The 23,593-nt window shown below is 40.6% G+C and overlaps 1 protein-coding gene across 1 annotated transcript in view; it reads left to right on the forward strand.

The window, feature by feature from the left end:
* LOC135503404 (serine/arginine repetitive matrix protein 1-like) overlaps positions 1 to 23,593 on the forward strand; it is a 44,621-nt gene that overhangs the window by 15,312 nt on the left and 5,716 nt on the right. The window contains exon 4 of the mRNA XM_064796965.1: positions 23,298 to 23,357. Coding sequence (XP_064653035.1) covers positions 23,298 to 23,357 — 60 coding nt within the window. The remainder of the gene's footprint in view (positions 1 to 23,297; positions 23,358 to 23,593) is intronic.

Below are 23,593 nucleotides of genomic sequence, written 5' to 3' on the forward strand. Positions count from 1 at the left end.
CACTGGATATAAATTTCGACAATTTAGTTGTGTAGACAGACATACACATACTGTATGTACCGAGATGCAGCAAATTCGTATGCATAGCAACTGCATTACGGCGTTGTCTATGACGTCATTTTTATTTTTACACTATATGGCTTCTCATTTTTGATCACGTTGAGGCAAATACTGTATGATAACACTCCTGTTACAAAATTACCTGTTATGTCCGCGTGCCTTTGAAACGTGACATCCTTGCTGCTTCCGACGAAAGACATCGCATTAGGAAAGAATCACTTATGTCATATGTGTATCAGATGGACATTAAGTAGCGTGCAGTCTCAAATGACTGAGAAGAATTTCAAAGGAGCTTTTTGATTTAGATGGGCCAGTCTCTAAAAGTGCTTTGTGCCTCCTAAAACTAAAAAGGGGACTTCTATACATTAAGAGTGCTTCTATCCATCTAACTTATCTGATGCATTCAGAGCGAAGGGATTATCCGAATTAGCAAAAGAAATCTATGCGCGTGAAATGGGTAAGAGTACCTTCTCAAATTACTGAAACTTTATTGATTGATATCTCTTGAGATGCCTTACTAAAAAGAAGCAGTCACGAAAGAAACGGTGACTCTCAAAAAAACCTTACACCGGCACTCTTATATGGTGCAGTGCCGGCACTCTTATATGGTGCAGTGCCGGCACTCTTATATGGTGCAATGACGGCACTATTGTACGGTGTAGTGCCGGTACTATTGTACGGTGTAGTACTGGTACTATTGTACGGTGTAGTGCCGGTACTATTGTACGGTGTAGTACTGGTACTATTGTACGGTGTAGTGCCGGTACTATTGTACGGTGTAGTACTGGTACTATTGTACGGTGTAGTGCCGACACTCTTATATGGTGCAGTGCCGGCACGATTGTATGGTGTAGGGCCGGTACTATTGTATGGTGTAGTACCGGTACTATTGTACGGTGTAGTACTGGTACTATTGTACGGTGTAGTGCCGGTACTATTGTACGGTGTAGTACTGGTACTATTGTACGGTGTAGTGCCGGTACTATTGTACGGTGTAGTGCTGGTACTATTGTACGGTGTAGTGCCGACACTCTTATATGGTGCAGTGCCGGCACGATTGTATGGTGTAGGGCCGGTACTATTGTATGGTGTAGTACCGGTACTATTGTACGGTGTAGTGCCGACACTTTTGTATGGTACAGTGCCGGCACGATTGGATGGTGTAGTGCCGGCACTATTGGATGGTGTAGTGCCGGCACTATTGTACGATCAAAACAATTAAAAGGGCCGGAACAATCAAAACCGATCCCGATATGGCTTCGTAAGACATTCGCCTCGTGAGCGGAAGCCCTACGGGTAGGTCTTTCCGATGCGGCCGTTTGGTTAGCCGCCCGCTAGTTAAATATAGGGTACAAATTGCCTTTTCGCCAGTCGCTTGATGACATTAGAGATAACCCTGCTTAGTTTAGAGATTCTGTCAAGAGTTTTATGCTTTCTAATTGCATCGAATTCGACAGCTAAAAGCAGTGATAACCCTCTCGAGAACGTTACAGGAGCAGATCGACTACTTCCAATATCATGGAGTAGTTTGCACGCCACAAAAACAAGCCATTGCATACAAGTGCCTGGACGCGTTTCAGTTTCAAAAACCTCTTGACGGTTCATTTAGTGCGCATGGCGACCATTGATCAGAGCCAGATTTTGTTGTGACGGTGACAAATGCCTTTATTGCAATATTTGCTTGGCTGGTCCACAGGACTTTGATATTTCTAGACATGTATATACATCTGTGTATATTGTGGAAGTGCACAATACAATCAAAGTGGCGTAGTGATATGAAATAGATCCCTCAGAGAGCGTGACAAAATGGTTATTTCGATGAAAATGTTTGGAACCTCAATCGTCTTTAATCATAAAAACAGCATATTTCTGTGGGATCTGCGCGAAGATCTTCGCAAGTAGAGATTGAGAATTCCCCTGAGTTCTTGTCGCGAAACTTGTCAGTTCTAAATACGTGTTGCTTTGAACACCGACAAGAAGGCCAATGAGGATTGGCGTTGAGTCGGTATGGCAATAATAAAAAGTAGTACCAAGCGAATATAAAGCTTTCGTTGTACTGAGCAGCTTTCATTGAGAGCTATTAAGCAACTGTTGCTGAAATCAACTTCGTGAGAGCTTATATTGAAACAGTTCATGCTGCAAAGGGCACATATAAGCACCATACTACTTAGAAGTCATATAAAGCTTTTATCAAAGCGATGCTTAAGATGGGTACAAAGGGTGATTATCACTTCATTCTGTACAGATTGTAAGCTCCTTTTATTTGATATTGGTAAGTCCTCTTTCCTTGACGATATAACATATTGCAGGTTTAAAATCTCTTGTGTCATCGTCAGTAGTCACACGAAGGGAATTATCAACTCGTGCAGGATACAATCCTTCAAATCTCCTAATCTCCATCCTCATATCAAGGATGCCGTATCCAGCTTCAGTCTCTCGATTATGCCACCTCGTAAATATTTAATGTGCCACTAATGGCCTGCTTGCCGGCCGAATAACTTTTATAGTTAAGCACAGAGTAGTTTGGTCACGAGATTACCCTATACATTTGGCTAGTTCTCGATCGCGAGGTTGAACGGGTAACCTTTACAGCCAACAGAGTGGGAACCTTCTTCGAATGCGCCACCCCATCGTTTTCAATGATTAAGATACAAGAAGAGCAAAAACGAAGCAACCACCAAACAGACATCGGACACGTTATAGCTAGACAATACATTCAAGCACTTTTTTCTATTAATCTTTACCGCACGGTCATATTTCATTTTTCCTGTCTGACGCCCTTTTTCCGTTCGTCTTCCATCGTGGGCTGGAAAAATAATGCAGTTATACAAAAATGCAGTTGTACAAAATATCGTTGTGCAGTTATTATTCTTGGAACTTTGCTGAAACTTGTTATGTCTACACAACGGGAAAGCTGAAATTTATACCAGTAAGGATTTTAATACGCAATTGGAATTTTCGAATTCAATTCCGAATAATTCATTTTTTGAACGAACGACGTACATATGTAGACCTTTAATCAAGTTGAATCAATCATTTCCAATCTGGATTTATCGACTGGGTTGCAATAATATTCATGATGAATCGCCAATCATCATGTTATTGCCGGTCTCCCCACTGCTGCAAACCTTTGCCAATAACCGGTTTTGTGTGAGTAGCGGTATGCGCAGCATGCGATATTTCGATCAGAGCGCGAGCCTAGAGCCACGCCTGAGAGCTAGCTTCCCGGACATTTTATTACCACCAACTTTGTTCATGTAGATAGAACTTACATATCTTTATACAAGAAAATACAAGTGTACAAGGAAAGTGTGGTGTGTAAGGGAGTTTTCGCAGGTCCCCCGAACGGCCAACGTGAACGCCTATCTCGTTGATTGACCTCGTGATAGCGAAGTCGAACAACGGGATAGGCGTTCACTTGGACGTTTCGGGGTCTTCGCGAAAACTCCCTACTAAAAGAATACTCACATATATATTATAACAGAGTAAAAGAAACACTCAATTGATAATCACTTTTGTCGAGTTATTGCGATACCTAAAATTTATGTTACATCACGACAAAAGTTGTTAGTTATTGCGAAGCATGCTGTAGTTGCTCCAAACCGTTGCCCATGCCAACCTCATATTTTGTCAAACTTTGCTCAACAGAACCAACTTCTTTTCGGAGTTATATCTTTTTGAAATGATGAATCTCGAACCATAATGTTATTGCTGGCTATAACTACTTAAAAAACCTACTTGGTCCCTAGCCTAGTTTGTCAATTTTTCTGTGTCTCATGTTATAGGCAAGCAGACTTTCTCTCGGAGCCAAGAGCGGCGATGCCTAAAAGCTTTCATCCGGATATGTTGCAGCTGGAACTTGTTATTGCTAGCTATAACTACTTAAAAACCCCACTTTGGCCCCAAAAGCCTAAAATGTCAATTTTTCTGTGTCTCAAGTTGTAAGCAAGCAGTCTTCTGCTCGTAGCCAAGAGCCATGTCTAAAAGCTTGCATCCGGAGATGTATCGGTCATTTTGCTAAAGAATTCATAATGAATCTCCCACCATCTATTTGACACCGATGCTGTATCGAGGATTACTTTCACTCGTTCCTTGAATTGGTATTATAGGAAAAAACAGACTCACCGTGTTATGAGCTTACATGATTTTGACCTTAGCTTTTTCACGTGTCAACTTTTTCTGTGCCTCACAAGCCGTATAAGCAAGCGATCTTTCGCTCTATCAACCAACATGACAAAGAACCATGTATGAAAGCTTGCATCCGGTCTGCTGTATCGGTTTATTGCTCAGGCCAAGTGAATGATATTATCGAATTCTTGTCCACGCCCACTATTCTTTCTCAAAGTAAAATGTCTCCCATATTATGATATCAGACATAAATTCACTAACGTTTGACCACATGAGGCGTTCAGCACTTTTTCATTCAAAGTTTATTTCATTTCGTCATCTTCATTAGCTTTTGCGCGATAGGCATCTTCACTTTTTCGACAGTTCTGATCTTTAACTAGATCACGAGTTGTCGTTCGTCACAGATCATACCCATCCACCCATGTTTTTTTTCGTAAAGGTGGCGCATCATGGATATTTGCTGTCCTTTACGTGACGTAGGTAGCGGACCATCATCACCTGTGGCCTCAATACTAGTACAACCAGCGTCTTAGAATTAACAAATGTACGCAGACCACGTCATTTCTTTTGGCCTTAAGCAACGTCGTTGTCGAGTTCAGCCGATAGCGCCAATTGCATGAATAATCCATGAGAACATTGCTAGCATTGTTGTAGATAACGGGTTTTCCATAGACAAACTGACTCAGTTCTCTATTGTGATTCGTGTAATGGTCGTACCACTCATCGAAGGGGTAAAGGTGAATCTAACGATCATGGACTGCATGAGATTGCAAATTCATGCAGCTTTAACATGTATTCATGATGGTGAAAGATGCACGTTGGTTCTCAACGCAGCGGTGGCGTTGGGAACCAATTTGGTGAAAGGACAAAACAAATAGAGGTTTCTGTGCAGTTGTCTGTCGTAGGAGCCATTCCGTAAACACCATCACTACAAAAATGAAAACTCCGTATTGGGCCTGAGCCATATGATTGGATATTTCCAAGGGCTGTTTTAGATTCTCGATGAAGCTGTGCAGGCGTAGCTCGGGCCCTGTTTTATCAGTAGCCACAAATAGACCGGCCTGGCCCGCCCAAGGGGATCGGAGCCTTTTTGAATCGACTACAGCCACCAACTGATCTATCGTGGAGACCTACCCATGCTTAACCTAGTTGAACTGGCTGATCCATTTCTTTGTTTGTGTCATCATCGATATCTACTCAACAACGTGCCTCCCGCTAGGGAAATCAAGGCATAGGAAATTGGTCGTCGGAGGCACTCGGCAATTTCCGGAAATGACCTCGTGGCTGTCGAGAGCATTTGTTGATGACATGCTGCTTCTGAGTAATCTGCTTATAGAATCGAAAGTATAACTTATTCTCCTTGTTATTCTTCTGCGTTCGGAATTTTTTAAGATACCCGGTTAAAAATTCATGATAAATCCTTCAGCTCTTTGAGGCTTAAAATGGAAAGAAAAGATGCATATCTTCCAGTGTTGAACTGTCTAGACCGTCGTTATATGTAATTCAATTATACACTGTGTCAGTATTCTAAAGTCCCGACAACCATAATTTTCATTAACATTGAAATAAGGATATCTCATATCCAGTGATACCAGACGAATCACATTTTCCTCTTAAGGGGACTGGGTCCGGAGAGAGAGGAATGATATCATATCCGATCTATCCAGGGATGGTTGGGGGTATCAATCTCAATATCAGGGCATACTGTCAAGGGAAATTTTGGTAATGGAAAGCCAGTTTTGCCAAGCAGTAATTGGAAGGAAAGATTGGCTCATTACATTTGTCGTCGTGGTGGACTCTGTCGTTCTGGCGGTTAAATATGGAGGTACACACATACAAAGCAGAACTTAAATGATGGGGGTGGGGTGGGGTGGGGGGGGGGGGGGGGGGGTATAATGAAATTGGAGGCTCTCAAAACATATTCGAACGCTGATAATTTATAAATAAACCTGAACTTTCAATATACTTCAAAATATTGACAATCCGATTCCACCAAGGAATTGAAGCATATGTGTAGGCCTATGCAAACATAACGAGCAAAATGATTGAAATTCCTGGCACATTGTAAAAATCAATTTGATGAACAGCCTGCGGGGATTAAGCACTACATATGTTGATGTTTGGGATGTAGGCCTTTTATAGATGACAGGCTTTGTTATGTTAACCCTTTTGGGTAGTCAATCATCAACTGACATTACGTCATTTTGTCCCTTATCCTCGCAGGCACAATACACGGTCCATTGTCTTTGAACAACGCCCGCTCGCACCTTGGCCTAAATTCGCATTGTCCTTTATGTTTTATCAAAGGGTTCAGGGCAAATCTTGATTCCATCCGGCCTAATCCGGCAAGGGTAAATAATGGTAATTGGAATGCGTTGAATTCAATTTCGCACACGACATGTTGTTGTTTACACTTTTACCACCCACGAAATCTGAACCTCGCACATCATAATACATTCATACGGTAGACCCAGGTTTTTGTGGGCGTGAACCGCCGCGCTAACGAGCTGTTTTTGTCGCTGTAACTTGCAACGGGGCAATGACAATAACAACTGAACAAAATATTGTTCGTCAGCGCGGCTCTGAAAGAAAATCTACAATGCGAAGCGATGTCGTAAAACCAATAGACGTTGTACGATCACACACCTGATTACACTCATCCATAATGCAAATGTTGCTAGGGAAGTATTGATGTGTTATAAGAAAATGCTTTATCTAATTCTGATGGTGCATCGTACGATCGTACGAACCAAAGGTGCATCTGAGGTCGATGCCATTAATAAACAAGAGGTACATGCCATACGGTTATGAATTGCATCGCTGAACTAACGCTCCGCAATTTTCAATAATCATCATCGACCGCCCCGTTTCAGAAATGGCCCAAGGCAGATGTATGTAACAGCAAACTATTAGCTTTTCGTCTTTGTAATCATCACTTCAAAGTTGACGGTGTAAAAACATGGTTCCTATCAATCAATTATCCTTGTTTTATCATGTTATTATTATCATTTGGTAGGTTTAGAAACTGGTCGCGGTACGTTGTTAACCCTTTTGTTCGGTTGTTTTTGGTCTTGCATTATTTAGCACGTTTACGATAGCCTCGCCATATTGAATATGGAGTCAGATTATTTTTATATGCCTTGACTTTTTGTTACTGCGGTAGTGGGGGAGAGTATTTCTCCCAGTTTATGCATGGTGTGGCTATGGAATGTCGTCAAGGCCAGCTCCTTTTGTTGACCTTGTTTGTCTGTTCCTTTTAGGGTATAGAAATAAATATTACCGCTGTACGGTTTCCAGACCTGTCAACGTGATGACAATTATCTACGGGGGTCCATCAGTGTACAGAACAGTATTGTTGAAATCTATATTCTATTTCAAAGGTCAAGGCATAGGCTTTTAAGAAAAGAGAATACCTGTTTTTGCAATGAATAGCTTGTCATCCTTCGCATAGGCCGTGTTCCCAGGACTTGCAACCCGTTTCTTCTAAGTGCCTAGCGATTCCTTGACGTCACGATAAACCTAGCCTATAGTAACATTGTTCTAAAAAAGTGCCTAGATGGTGTACAGATCGTTTAGGTTTCAATTTGTCATCTGCCATCTCTAAGTAGTTTTTGTCTTTGGACAAAGCTCCTTACATCTTTTGGCGTGTTTTGCGCGAGGCAAACATACCGATATATGACTGAAGCTGCAAAATGGAAAGGTTTTTACTTCCCTATATTCATTCCGAGACTATAGCCGTAAACGTGTTGCATGACCAATCAGACGCGCCAGAGCTAATTTCTTCTGCACAGGCTTTGGAAAGGAACCAATAAAAATGGAGTATTTCGTAAAAAAGCTGTGTACATGTATTTTAGAAGAAAGTTAAGAGATCCATGCGAAGATCTTCATCTCCACAAAAAAAACTTTAAAATTTTAAAATTAAAAGAGTTGAAAATTTGAAAATTTAACTTTGATTAGAAATTTTCAAGTGTCTAAATTTCTGATCGAATATAAGTTTCAACAAGGCCGTAGTGTAGACTGGTAAACGAATACTATTAGTATAAATGCCAAGTGTCAGTGAATCTACGAGAATGATACCTGCACAACTTCAAGGTTTATTTCCTTTTACCTGAGGTACAATGAACTACAATGAACAAGACTGACGTATTCCTTTAAGTGATTTTATGTGCTTTTACGTGGGCTCAAAAATCTAAGTAGCTAACAAAATAAAAAAGGAAAAAATAAAGTCTAAATACATTTAAGAATGACAGTCAGTGAAAGATGTACTTTAAAAATTGCTAGAAGTTAGGTATTTGGCCGATGTGATGTTTGTATCAAATTGAATAAGGATGCGGTATCGTGTACATGTAGCTTGCGTAACCATGGTTAACTTAGATATAAATTTGAATTCATTTCTATGGCTATGATAAATGAAAATAAAGTAAAAATTGTAAACTTCATTTTTCAGTCCCAAAACGATTGATGGGATAGTAGAACATTAGGTTTGTACACTGTAAAACTCTGTTTTGATAAAGGTTTTGGCTTCCATTGTTATTTTTTACCATGCCGAATGCCCGGCGCTGATGACACCGGATGGCAAGGTTAAAGATACATATAAATCATGTTAAGAATTTTTTTTAATTTTTTTTTTATTTAATTATGCCAGGGACTTCTTTTAATTAGTGGTGAGGTCTGAGTTATTTATAATTATGATAGAGGCTTACCTAAATATGACGAGTCTTTAAAAAGTTTAAAAGCACGTTAAAAATTTTTAACAATTATTTTCCTTGATTTGAGAGTAATGGTTAACATTCATTTACAAATTATGACACAGGGTTAATTGTGCTAATGGAAAGGAAATGAACGAGTGGTCCGTTTGGCTGCTTGTCTATTTGCTTTTTAATGAAAAATCGACGCCGGCCGGTCTATACCAGATACATGTATCACCGTGGAGATCTTGCTCCACTGGTAGCAGGGTATATCGACCAACACCAACATTCATGACTATTGTAATGGTGAGGGTAATTCTTTGACCTATCGATTTTTTAGCATGGGGATGCCCCGTTAATCGGCTTTCTGATAAAGTATCGTCGCCGGTTTTCCAAGTATCACCGTCGTGGTGATCTTGGTTCACTAGTATAATGACTACATCAACAGTCATTATCATTGTAATGGTCGATCAACCGTTGACTTGGTCATCGGAAAGCGGGATGAGGACGTGAGTATCTCTGATTATGCAGTATCTTACGAGAAGGATTCGCCGCCCAACTCATGAGATCATCTGCTGGTGTAATGGACTCAATTGCTCGTGAATGCAGAACAGAATTAGGCCCTGCCCTGTGATTAGCTGTGATTCTTTAAGAATGATGAAAGGTATCCGATTGGTTCTTTAAAACTTGAAACTCGAAACTTGAAGTTAAAACATGAACCTCGAAGTGGAATGAGCCAGTTTATCGGTTTTTGATAAAGACTCGGCGCCGGTTGTCTGGGTATCGCCGTTGGATTGTGGGTCATTATAGGGACAGTTCATCAACATCAACATCCATACCCATTGTAGATAAATGGTTTGGTTGTTTCTTAGGCATGGTCATCGATTTAAGGTCACTCGGATGGGGGGGGGGGGGGGGGCGTGAGTATCTCTGACCATGTTAAATGGTTATACAGTTTTGCCGACATGCCCCATCGACCTTTTTTTATAAAGAACCTCCGCCGGTCTTCCATTTGGTATCGCAACTGCACTGGCCATCACTAAACTTCTCACCAGAGCAGCCTCCTAGAATTCATGGATTATTCATGTCACTCGTATACATGGCTGTCCTTCATTCGCCTTTCATGCTCTCGAAACGACCTCTGTACGATTTATCTTATTCGCCTGCCGTAAGCCGACACACAAAGAGATGTTCAGGGCAGGAATAGTAATAGCGAATCTTGCTACTAGCGTATTCTGGAAATAGACAACCCCGTCAATCTTCTAGAGTAAGGCAAGCGAAGTCAGCGAAAAAATCTAACTGAATGTAAACCTGCAACAGGCAAAATCTTCTTTATATCCATCCAATGGATATATAATTTCCAATCGACATGAAGATTTGGATCCATTTGAATAAGGATATGAAATTAGCCAAACAATCATTGGATATAAGGTGGACTTTAATGGATTATGGTTTCCTTATGTCAGATGGATATTCCAGGACATGGCCGATAGTTCCCTCCATGAAATTTGCAAAACTTTCATTGTGTATCAGACAATTGGCCTTGCACTAGAGCTTTAAATTTGCAGATGATGTTTTTCTGACGCATGCTGTGATGTGCAGGTCGAAATCGGCATGAAGCAGTTTTCTACAAATTTAGCAGGACTGTCTGTCAAATCATTTCTTCCGGCTGAATTTACTAGACCTCGTCCTAGTGTGGCCTATAGTTTAAATAAGTTATATTTTATGTTCGGTTGATTTCCTTGTTTCATTCTAATTTTATTAATATTTATTTATTTATTTCTCCTTTTTATTTCGCTTACAAAGCTAAATTATGAGCCAAAGGAAATTCCGTCGACAAAACTGAGATCGAGGCTTTTACCTTGACCTTGAAAAGTGGTGGTAAGTTTACCGTGACGGTGGTTACTCGGTTGTCATATCTTGTGGTGTTGTAGCCTTCCCACTAGTAATGTTATCAAGTACCGCACTATAATATAAGTTGGTCAAATTGACCAACTCATGTTGATCCATGTGTCGTTGCTAACTAGGAAACTGGTCAATCGGAATTGGTCAACCAACCAACCCACGTGTTATACATCAAGTGTTACAGTTTGAAAGCCTACTGTTGGTCAAGTTGAGCAACGTTCCTTGACCTACATGTACGTCGGTCATTTTTCATCTTTGGTCAACCTACCATCTGGATTTGAAAGATTCGAGAAACTGTTGAACCAATTTTCAGTGTGGTTGTGGTACTGTTCCATGTAATGTCCTCGTGATCAGTTCATTTGTACACCGAACAAAGTTACACGTTGTTCACTACGTCAGCAGTTTCAATCTGTGATTGTCACTATATTGTGATTGATATTGTCAAAGATTTATTAATATGATGAGAACCACGGAGTCCTCCGTTGAAGAAGATTGAGGAAAACACGTATTTTTACAATCGCGTTTTTTACGCTATCACACAATACATAGGGGCCTACTCATGCACTGCACTGCATGCATTTTATGATAACGCCCAGTGTCACGTCACGTAACACTACTTTCAGTGCATTAGCTGCATTCAATCACGGTATCCAGTCCGCCTTGAAAGTCTTCGATGATGGATGTAGTCATCCTCAAGAAATGCAGAATGGGTTGATTGGATTACGTGGTCCATATGATCGAACGCTCGGTCGAGGGTCACGCTGATGCGATAAGATAAACATCGATGTTAAAATTTGTTGCGGAATTTGTTGCATTTTACGGGCTTTAAAGAATTTTACAGGCTTATTCTTTCTTACAAATATTTCACACGCGGTATTCTGGGTGTGGAAGTGACTCTTCGCGAAGTGAATGGGGAAATCGAGTCGGAAAGCGCTCGCTCAGAACCGCCTGAACACATGGTACACGTCCTTATAACAATAAAGATGGTCTAATAAACTTAATCATGCCCAATTAGAGACAATATGCGGATGAAGTGATGCGAGTGGGCGATTGGTAAATTCACTTTACAGATTGGCAGATAGATTAAACTTAACGACAACTGTCACGCGATTTTGGTGGAAGTAAGTATCCATCAAGTTGCTTCGAAATGCATGAGAATGTATTCCGCTCACTCGTTTTTTCACCACATGATATCAATAATCCAACTGTGGTCCTAACCATCACATCATCAACATTTCCGCCTCTATCTTATTAATTATCAACCCTCCTGCCTCAGTCCTAACCATAAAATCATCAACATTTTCACCCCTATACACAAATGCAGTTATCAAATTATCAACCCTCCTGCCACTGTCGTAGCCATCAGCCGATTGTTTACATCCGGCGATAACCATGTCACAAGGCGGTCGTCGAGGCTAAAATCTTCTCCCAACTGCTCACACATAGCCTGTATTATGTGTTCGTTGCTTGGTCGATAGTCCCCCTGGGACCAGCAGCCTTTCTAGCCAATTGCATCGCAAGCAAGATTATCGATTGGCAAGCATTCGGCTAACATGGGAATGCTTCCCTTTGTCCATTCTTCAACAAATTTCTCCTTCTTATGATTAGATATATTGCCTCTCGTACTACGGCAAACTGCCAATCTTCGCGTGGTCCGATTTTTTGGCCAATGTTTTTATTGGAAAAAGTTTCCTCCGCAAAAATCTAAATCGTAAAAATGTAAAGCTTTTTAGAAATTTTCTCGACTCTCGAAAATAACTAGACTCGAATATATATCGAGGCACCCAATAGAATTGTTAAGATCCAGTTATGTCAATTGTCAAGTATGATTACGGAAGTGTACAGATGACCGTGGTATTAAGATACATCCAGATAAAGCTTCCCCTTGGGTCAGAGTGGCGGTATTCGGCGTGTTTATATTACTGATCCTGTTGGAGAAGTTATCAGTCATAAAAAATGTTGTTGGAATACCAACTGTGAAGAATTGGTCTGTCCTGCTGGTCTAAATTAGATATGTGCCTAAAGAGATTTGAGAGATTGCTTTAGGGAGAACATCTCGGGGTTTTTCGCCCAACACAAATATGCACCCCGTAGACGTTTTCGGTAAAATTTAAAAAAAAAAAATTAGTTTTTGAGATTCTTAACATCTCTAAAGGTTTTTCACTTTTGCTGAAAAACTTCCAATGGGTGCACATTTATGCTAAAAGCCAAAAAACTTTATTTCTATGAGTGCCTGGCCTGCCCTTGGCCGGGCAGCCACACTTTCAGCTCCCACCATACCCAGCAATGCCAGATATCCTGACTACATTATTTTTTTATTGGACTTGTGGTTGATTTACGAGTACGCCAGCCGTGCCTTGGTAAAGCTTTTAGTGACGGCACGAACACGAGTCTCGTTATATTGCCTGTTATTGCACGGATTACGTTGTCAATGGTTTCAACGCAATGATCCATTTTGCTGGGTTGGACGCTTTCCGAGCCCTTTATGATTTATTATGCTTTAAGCCGTAGCATAAGTGATACTTTGCATGAATAACTACGGCAGTCTGGCAGCAGTCGTACCAAGGGCAAACAAGCCATAACAAACTGAGATACAAGATTAGCGGGTGTCGGCAACGCCTTAGGGAACGTCCGGGGAAGACGAAGGCCAGTTTTGCGATCCTGACTACATGCAGAGAGTATGGCGGGGCTCATATCCATAGGCATAGGCAAGGGAGAGCAGTGGTGTCAAAAATCCTCATTGGGTATTTGACAGGTTTATCCACTCCCATCCTTATGTGAGAAACTTTCTAAGATTTTACAATATTTCAATTGTACACGATTCATGTACATGTACATGACTGTATACATCATCACCGGAGCAACAGGTTATCACTGTCAGCACTGTTGGATGTGTCCAGTCCGTTGCCAATGGCTGGTAATTGTGTTACTCATAGTATATTACCAGTTCTATGTTCTGCAGTGTGGATGTATCGTCTCGGGGGACACTGGTTCCCAGCCAATGAATCATTTAGATAGCGCAGAACAACTGCCGCATTATGCCTGCAGTATCAGTTTTTTCAAGGGACAAGTTGGTGCAGGATTGAGGATTTTGTTGGATTGAAGTGTCGCTGGTCGCCACCATGCGCTCTCACATGTACTGTCACACTGGGTGATATGAATAAAGACTAGCAAATGCTTTTGCTCCGGTTTTGTACAGGAAGGCCTAGTGTAAATGTACATGGAGATTTAGATAAAAGCATTTGCTAGTCTTTATTCACATCACCCATTGTGTTGACCGCTGATAAATGACGATGACTTGTTCTATTACCAAATGCACTGCATGATGCATGCACCGATATTGACACAAAACGTTTGCTTCTAAATATTACAGTCTCACAACTCATGGCCAAGATGGCCGCTATGTTGATGACCAGCCTGTTCCATGCACTGATGCGTGGCCCGATATTGATACGACCGTTGCGTGCTTCAACGAACATAAATCTGTTGACGATGATGGCGGCCATGTTTTACAAAATGGCCGTCATTTCTAAAAACATACCTAGGGCAGTGATGCATGGCGACTATTCGACCATTGCGTGCTCGGCCGAACATAAAACAGCTGGTGAAGATGATGGATGGCCCAATCCGCCAGCTTATTACTTCATGATATGAACGCTGCGTGAGCAAACTCATTTTATGCAGGATCAACAATACGAAATTCCATATCGCGCTAGGTTGATGGGTTGATTGGCTACTTCTGAAAAAATCTGGAAAACTGGAATTAGCTTCACTAGTGTTCGTTTATATTACAACAAATGTTGAAGTTGGGATGGTAGGCCCGTAGTCGCCTCCGAAACAAGATCTCAGAAAATCCTATCTGCTGCTCTTTGCTGAAAGGATAATTTTAGTACGCCAGTTGCCTCCTAGGTGGCAGGACTGAAGGAAGCTGGTCCGGCCACCTACGAGTCAATAGATGAACTAAAATTTACTGCTCTTATAGCATTGGACATTCTCATCAATAAAGTCAGTATAGCCGGTTAATATGCAATTTTTTTTTATGGGAACTTTTATAATGTAATGTGATCACCAATTGCATGCTGATAAGGGCATGAATACTTTGTCATCGAAAACTTTTGGCGAATGCCAGTTATTTGAATTCGGCCCGCGACCTACTACAGGCTGATTGAAACTCATCACTATTTTCCTATAAAGGGAACCTTACTTTCTCGAGCACTAAACAATTTCTTCTAAATTTCAGGTTACTTCGGTTTAATATAGCTCAAAAGATTGTAGAAAGTGAGCCCGACTTTAGTACTTTACACAATACATACTTTTCTATTTAACCCCGGCATGTTCTACGATTGAAGACTAATTTTGATTTTTATACATTAACAAAATTATCAGAACTTTTATCTTTAACATTTGAAACTTAGGCACATAAAGACATCTGCATTTGGTTTTAGAAAGAGACCAAGTTAACGCTTTCATATTTAAGTCATACCCAGTTCTATTGAGTTTTCATCAATTTCTATTTAAATACTACCAAAGTACTCTCTTGAATTTCATCTTCTATGTTTTTCATAGTTTGAACACATTTGTAGTTTTTCAAAGCTTCAGTAAGTTTGCTCGTCTGATTTGCAATATATCCATCATTAATTCATTTATTTTGTTCTAGAATTAACCGTTTTTGTTCTTTTAATCAAAACAGCGTAGTAGAAAATGAAAAAACTAGGTAGTCATAGTATTTATTGTATATCTATCTACACAATGGCACTGTCGAAATTCATATTCAATACGCATTCACGCAATTGAAAATTTTCAAACATGTACATTTTTATGTACATATTCAAAAGCATGCAAGCTATTTCAAACATTTTTCAAAAATTTTCAAACATGTACATTTTCATGTAGATACATTTTCATGTACATATTCAAAAGCATGCCAGCTATTTCAACTGTCACGGCTGTGGATGTGACACATGAATGTGTTTTAAAAGAACAGCTGATTTGAAGGACTAATCATGACATTTTTGAGGGCATTATAACCATTTTCATCAGGGGCCTACTATCACTAAAATAATCAACATCTAGCTTTCTTTCAGGCATTTTAGACACAGCTGTCATAAATTGTGATGACTTTGAATATCAACGCACCCGTCGGCAGAAGTTTGAACTAAATTATCTGGTTACCCACGCGCATGATCACGAGTTCTTACTCGTCGTGCGCATGCGTAACCAGATACAAACCAGCTTCTGCCGTCTCATTCAAAATCACTGAAAGAGTATTTGTGAAATACATACTCCGGCGTTGAAACTGTTTTCAGTGGATTTTCCTAAATGTTTTTTTCTACATACATGTATATATTTCGCACTATGTGAAAATAGCAAGAAAACAGTTCTCGTTTGTGTCTCCAAATCATCATGTTTTTTCATAATTTTTTCTCTCCGAAAATATTTCTATCATACTGTAGTTTTCTTTTTAAGATGAGCTTCTGAATCCGGTAGGCCCCGTTAACGCCACCACGCCTACCAGTACTCCTTGAAGGCGGATAAGTCCATTTGAATACGATTAAGACAGGATCCTATTTCCTAAAATTTCAAGATGTGAGGTCATAGTTTTGTTTACATCTCTATGTGTGCTACGAAACTTAGCATTCTGGTGCAAGGCTCAACCGCAGCGCAACACAGTGTAGAAATGTTACACTTTTATGACGATTTTACTTTCGTAATGAAACGTGCACGTGTCTGCGACGTACAAAGGGATGCGCAGATAGCTCTCGGCGCTGGGCGGAAGCACTATTGCATCATCCAGCCACTGCGCATGCGTCTTTTACAGCAACCAAGGGATCGAAGTGATGATGTGCAAACGATCTTTTCTGTCTTGATACCAAATTGGTGAAGACAAAAATGACAAATATTGACACAGCTAGCTACATGTAGAACAAATGAGTAATAAAACAATGTGCATGTATTGCATCACACGACACAAATAAATCATGGACGTACACTCCAAACTTCCTTCACTGATAAATACGCGAACCAGGGACACGACATGATTTTTTCTGGATCGAGATTTAGCCGGAAGTTTGATTGTCACAAAATGTTATATTTCTACACAGTGTGGCGCTGCGGTGTAGTCTTGCGCAAAAATGACAAGTTCCGTATTGAGACTGTACAAACAAGGAATGCTATGAAGCAAGCACTTGCTCTCTGAATCGAAGAGATTGAAGAAGAGATTGCTATGGCCAAAATGGCATTTATTTCAAAAACCAAGCGTTGAGATGTAAGAAAAATGTAGGTCTTATTATGCTTTCAACCTGAATGAATATGAATCACTGAATACGTAACTAACTTTGAAAACGAACCATTTTTCAGCTTTTAACGGATTGTGTACAAAAAAACCACATTGTATAATTTCAGAAATCGTCAGTCATTCAGCAGACCCCTTCCCCGCCCCCTTCGAATTTTTATACAGAGTCTACAATTTAAGATTTTGGGATGTTGGTGTGTGTGATATGTACAATCGTAGTATACATTGATCATGCCCAGCTGTAGACACAGTCTGTGTCTGCACGTTGGTGATGAAGGTTCTGGGAGGAATCTATTCCATCTGGAGTCGTCATCACAAATAGTACAATCATTCTTCTGCGAAAGCCTTAAAAATTTCAAATTTCGAAGATCAAACTGTCTCCCTCCCCGCCAAATTCATATCTTTTCTGAAATTATACAGTTCTTTTTTTGCCACGATCCATATAAATCTTGTAACATACAACAACTGGTGCTGGGTTGTGCTTCTTTTGGTGTTGGTGTTGGCTCAATCGAAAGCTTGACGTAGATGGCTAAATATAATCAAAAAAATGTTTGATGCATTTGTCTTTATTTGTATTCTAAATGTCATTTTATGTTTATACAGTCAAGGATCAACCAGGCTCATCATCTGCAGCACCAAACACAACTTCAGGTAGATTTCGCTTTGTTTGTATTTGTCTGAGCATGCGCTAATGACGTCATTTCCTTCATGTGACTTATGGTAAAAATACGTTGAAATTTGGAGGAATATGATATTTCACAGTATTTAAACGACAAAAAATATGAGTAATTGTGCCCCCCTGATACCAGGAAAACCACCTACTTAACGAAAAGGAACTATCATGTATGCACATTGCCTGCATATTGCATACACGTATGTACATACATTATAGTTCCTCTTCTGGTTAGTAGGTGGCGATCATCAGCACATAAAGGAAATGACCCTCAGTGATCGATACCCCTCTGAGGAGGATAAGTATTGGTCCAACTATCCTCTCTGTCATCTGATTAAAAGCACCCCACTATAATATCTCTGAAACCCTTATACTCGTACATGACTGTATTTGACTCCCTGGTCGACACTGTTTCTCCAGGAGCCAAAGAGCAACGGACTCCTGTGTCCCGAACTCGATTTTCAACATTTCCCCAAGAGTATATCTTCGAAGACTACCTCCCTTCCTCTGATAGACTGCGACCCCCCCCCCCCCCCCCTATCATACTCTTGTGATAATGTTGAAAATGCTGAACCACTCCTTAATTCATATCATATGTGATGCATGCCCTATAAATTGCACAACACTACATACGTTGATGTATTAAAGACGATATATTGTAAATATTATATGGAAATTAATTTCTGTGCAAATACACCATTTTAACCAGAACCACAGCCTATTCTGGTGTTCCTTTTTAACCGTATGAAACAATATGATGTTGCTGTCACTAACAATACTTGTTGCATGCATTGAAAGGGACTTTTGATTCTGACATAAACTTACTCATAACTGAAATGCACAAGTCTAGAAGGAGTAGTCGAAACAAATGGAAAAACGTTGAATTTCAAGGTTAGTCTGTGTTTTCTGCTCGTAAAGTTTCAATATGATGAGGCAGTTTTGGACTTTTAGAATGAAAAAGTGAATGTCAGTTCGAATGAAATCTTCGATAATGTAACCATTATGTAATTTGTCTTTATTTTTGCTACGAACCCCGACTGAATGAATTTGATATTTCTTGTTTATCAGCTCCTGTACAGAAACGTTCAGTGATGGAACTGGTTCTATAGCTCAGTAAGTACACATGGATCGATGACGCTAAAGGCTTGTTTACACATTTTGCAAATGGCTGCTGCAGAAAGTGATGACGTAGTTTTCATGTTTTTAGAGTGTAGGAGAGAAGCGAGCTACGAAACAGCAGTTTGCGTAGAAAAATGAAAAAAACAGCAATTTTTACAAATCTGTATTTGTGTCGTTGTTTTATTTGCATCAGTCTGTGGTGGGTATAAATCAAACAGCAGAATGTAGGCCTGCGCAATGTCCTTAAAAGGCAGTTGGGCTCAAACTTCTCTTTCAAAATAGCTGATGTCACGAAAGAGCATTTTTGATGCATTCGCTTGCTTGAAAATATGTCCGAGCAAACTTCCATGCTCAAGAAATGGCACCATTTTGCCTGATTATCGTGACGTCATCACTTGCTGCGATCGTAGACTAACCTTTCCCTTTCTCCTCTAGGTTCTTGCTATCGCTGCGCCTCCTGGTGTCGGAATCTGCCTACACAGCATGATGAAACCCCTTATTTGGTGGTGTCGGTTAGAACGGGTTGGGGTATTCCTTTGAGGGAGAATAATAGATGTCTAAAATGTCGATCTTCTATCAAAATATGTTCACAATTTTATATTTATTTGAACTCATTTTCGGCGAAACAATTTCGCTAAACAAATTCTTGCAAAACATCGATCTTCACTGTGTCATCAAACAGTTTCTAGGATGTTTGTTATACATCTTCTATTAATTAGCAAAATTGCCTTTTCGGAACTCTATAAAGACACGTGACTCAACAAATCAATCCCTTTTACTAATGCTACATGTACCTCAGGAACCAAAATTCGCCACTTTCTTAACACAGGAGTAATTTCCAATCAGGTATTGGCCAATCAGAAGGCAGCTACCATGCTTGATCGGCGCTGTTCAGACCGGCCATGAAGAGTATGTGTGTCCTCTGATTGGCCAATACCTGTCACGTGTCAGGAAGCTTCAGATCATTCCTGCTTGAGGAAAGGGGTGCATATGGCTGTCGTATATGATCATTTTTCTCTCAGGGTTGGGTCAGTCTGGTGCATGATGAAGGAAACCACACCTTCAATCCTTTCCGTATTTTTTTCCTTTTCGCCACCACCTGCAAAGTGTGCCTGCCTGTACCATGCATGGGCTTAACTCTATCAATGCAGGCGGCAACATGACTGAAAACAGAATAACCCATATCCGTGTATGTGTGTAAGCCTCGATCATTCAATTGCTAAGAAAAACCCGAACCAAGCGTATATCCCCATATACATGTATTATCAAATTGCGTTGCGTTCCACTGAAGCGGAACAACTCACAGTCACAATACGTATTATGTCACGTGAATTACATTGCACGTGCTGATGTCCATGTCAGGTTTGGAAATTGGGAGCTGAATGACCGAGGCTACCTTGACTGTACACATCTATACATTTTGACATCCAACCTTGTCCCTGGTAACAGTCACACTATAGCATGTATCTATCAACTACAGATGGAATGGCCTTGCGGACGAGGTTGCCTTTGTATGCAAATTAGGGTCATGTTTGTTGACGTTCTCTTCTTGCCACGTGCTTTTTTAGGTTGTTCACCACGCCAACTGACCTCTGCTTAACGCTTTGTTTCGTAACACTTGGCTTTGTTTTCAGGACAGGGTAAAGGGGAACTCAGATATCGTTAATAAAAAAGCGTGTTTGCGCGTATTTAAACCACATTTAAGCAGCCTTAAACTCTCTTCAGATCAACCCATAAAACGACATGTTGACAATGAATTCATTTTTGTTCTTTCGACTTTTCGACCCATGTGAAACAGGAAAAAATTTTTTAAAAATTCAAATATAAATATCCCGGTAGTTATATCACCAGTGATGCTTTGTTTTCATAAAAATCGTTTGTTCATTCAAATGCACCGTTTACCTCTCTAAGATGTCCCTCCATTCGTTATGTGTGGTTCGTTAAAATGGTAGATCCCCTCGGCAGTATGGAGATCTGCTTCGTTCGCGTAATGTTAAAAGTACTCTTCGAATAGCCCGCGACTGGGCCATAATCTTTCAATATGACTCGTTGGTATGGTGTTCCCGCGGAAGTATGGATATCTGCTTCACCCGGATAATGTTTGAAGTACTCTTCGAATAGCTTGCTACAGCACCATAACCTACTAGTATCAATATGTTTAGATCATCTGGATGCTATCCACTATATTCGCCGGCCTCCTTTAGAATACGAAACAGACTCGAATATCTCAAGATATATGGGCCACTCCATACAAGTCAGACTATACATACGACATCTCATCGATTTTAAGACATCGGACCATTACCGTGATGGCAAAGCGCGAGGGAATTGAATTACGACGTGATTTGGTTTAGAATCGTACAATATCATCTAGCTTAAAGGGGGAACATAAAATTAGCGTGAGGTATATGTTGGTTTTTTTTCATTAAGAAATTGCTTCCTGCAGGACCGTCACTTCTCTAAACAGGTTCGGCTGAAAGAATAAACTGCAACAACGGAATATAGCAGGCATACGTGTAGCCGCATCGCCAAAACTTACATTTCTTTTCCGAAATCAGCTTGCAAAGCCGGGGAACCGGAATGAGACAGCGCAAGTGGCGCATGGCGCCCGGGCATGGTCACCGGCAGTTGGGGTGTGACCTTAGGTAAATCCGCTTTCCTGTTTGTCCCTATAATACTCTCGGGCTTCTTTGAATTATTCCCATGGGCTAAAAAAGGTACGTGTTATGATGGCTGCGGAGAAAGGAGGCCGGAGACATTGGCACTGCCGCCCCGACATTGCATGCGCTGATGTGGGCATCTCATCACTTAGTGACACCATGTCCGGAATACGGAATAGACCTTCAAAGTAGTCCGACAAATAATTACTTTACCTATCGAAATGAAAAATGGGTTGGCAATTTCCCCAGAGCTTTGAATGTATACCAGTAGTCCCAAAAGCAGTTAATCTTTCTTTGGAAAATGTCTTTCCTACCGGGTCCCATGTCCTGAATTCGGTATAAGTCAATACACAAGGATCCTCAATGGACAAGTTGTAGCCCGATCAGGCGGGCTTTTTCCGCCCATCGTGCCCGCCGCAACAATATTATACAAACTAAAGATATATCATAGGCTCCCGTATATATTTTTGTACACACCCGCGTCGTTTGAAAAAGGTTTGCATAAAAAGCGCCTGTCTTTGTTGATTAGAACGACGATATCCGAATTCGCTCCATCAGTTGTTGTAAACCTAGCCATCAGAGCATACGATTCGGCTAAATATCGCACATTTTTTTTGTATAGAACTGCTACACATTTTGGATATTTGGCCACGCGCTGGCAAGGCTCGATCGTGCTCGTAGATTCGTCATACCCATCGATCAAGCTGTGCAATTTTACATGTTGAGAAGTGGCTCTGGCATTGTCGAATCGGCGGGCGATAGCTCCATCGGGCTACAACTCGATGAGGATCATTGCCTGACAGTGAGTTATGCCTTGATCGGATGGTTTTCTAATCAAAAGATCTTTGTTCGTCGGTGGTTTTCACAGCATTATAGGCCAGCTTTGCTTTCATTTGCGGAAACCTCATTGCTTTTTGTCATTGCTGTCTTGGACCAGTCTCTTCCTTTCTGTTCAAACCCCAATCCAAGTACATCCTCACGTCTTGGCCACCACGTTAGCACCGCTAATCAATAACCGACAATTGACAAGCTATGTGTGTACAATGCACTTGGCGGACGCCATGATTTCATAAGATTCCTGAGGCGCTGAACTCTCTAATGTCCATTGGTAAGCCCTCGTCTGATTCGTGGTCCACTTATTGGCAATGTTATCATCGGGCAATATTTCCTTTCAACTCAAAGCTCTAAGCACAATTCGTCATTACGTCAGCCTAGCCAATTAGTATTTGACAAGCTTGGTTGGTAAAAATACACTTGGTGGACTCCATTATAAGATTAAAACTGCAAGAACTTGCTTGCAATATACATAATCTTGGAACATATTTTCAACTCAAAATCCGCTCAAAATGTGTCATCACGTCAACCTAACCAATCACATTTTGGCAAGTTTGGTTTGGAAAATACACGCAATGGTCGCCATGATTTGATTTCATAAGATTTTTGTGGGACTGAACCCTGCAAGGTCCCCAGCCACATCAAAAACCCGCAACACAACCACGCCAACTGTATAAAACCTTCGCTAGGAATTTTGAAAACAAATTTTCAAACAATCAGTCGTAAACTGGTGCCTGCTTGAAATTAGTATGGGGAGTTCTAAGCAAAATGAGTTAGATAAAGCAGTAAGAAAAACACATTTTCGTTTTTGTCAAACTTTCATGAAATGCTAAATAGCAAGTACCACCTTATACATGGTGTCATATGACCAGAAGGAGCATTTTGATACTTCATTTCAGAAAAACGTTCTAAAATTCTTTCTGCTCTTATCTTTCCAGGGAAGGTGGGCACGAATCCTGACGACTATGTGGAAGCGGAACTTGCTGAAGTTCCAAATGGTAAGATGCTTGTCGACACCTTGCAACGCTATACCGGTAGCTCGAACCACTGGCATGTCGGCGCAGAGTTGTCCAGGCAAGAGTGTGATAATATTGCCATGATCATCAGTTTATCAGTGGATGATCGACAGAACTAAGCTCTGGCTATGTCGGTATAGCGAGCGGTCAAAAATGTTATATACGTCATTTTTTGGTCGGTAAAGGAAAACGAAGTGTTTGTGACGAATTCGGCGAAA

This window comes from Lineus longissimus, chromosome 19 (genome assembly GCF_910592395.1).
Source record: "Lineus longissimus chromosome 19, tnLinLong1.2, whole genome shotgun sequence".
Classification (NCBI taxonomy): Eukaryota; Metazoa; Nemertea; class Pilidiophora; order Heteronemertea; family Lineidae; genus Lineus; species Lineus longissimus.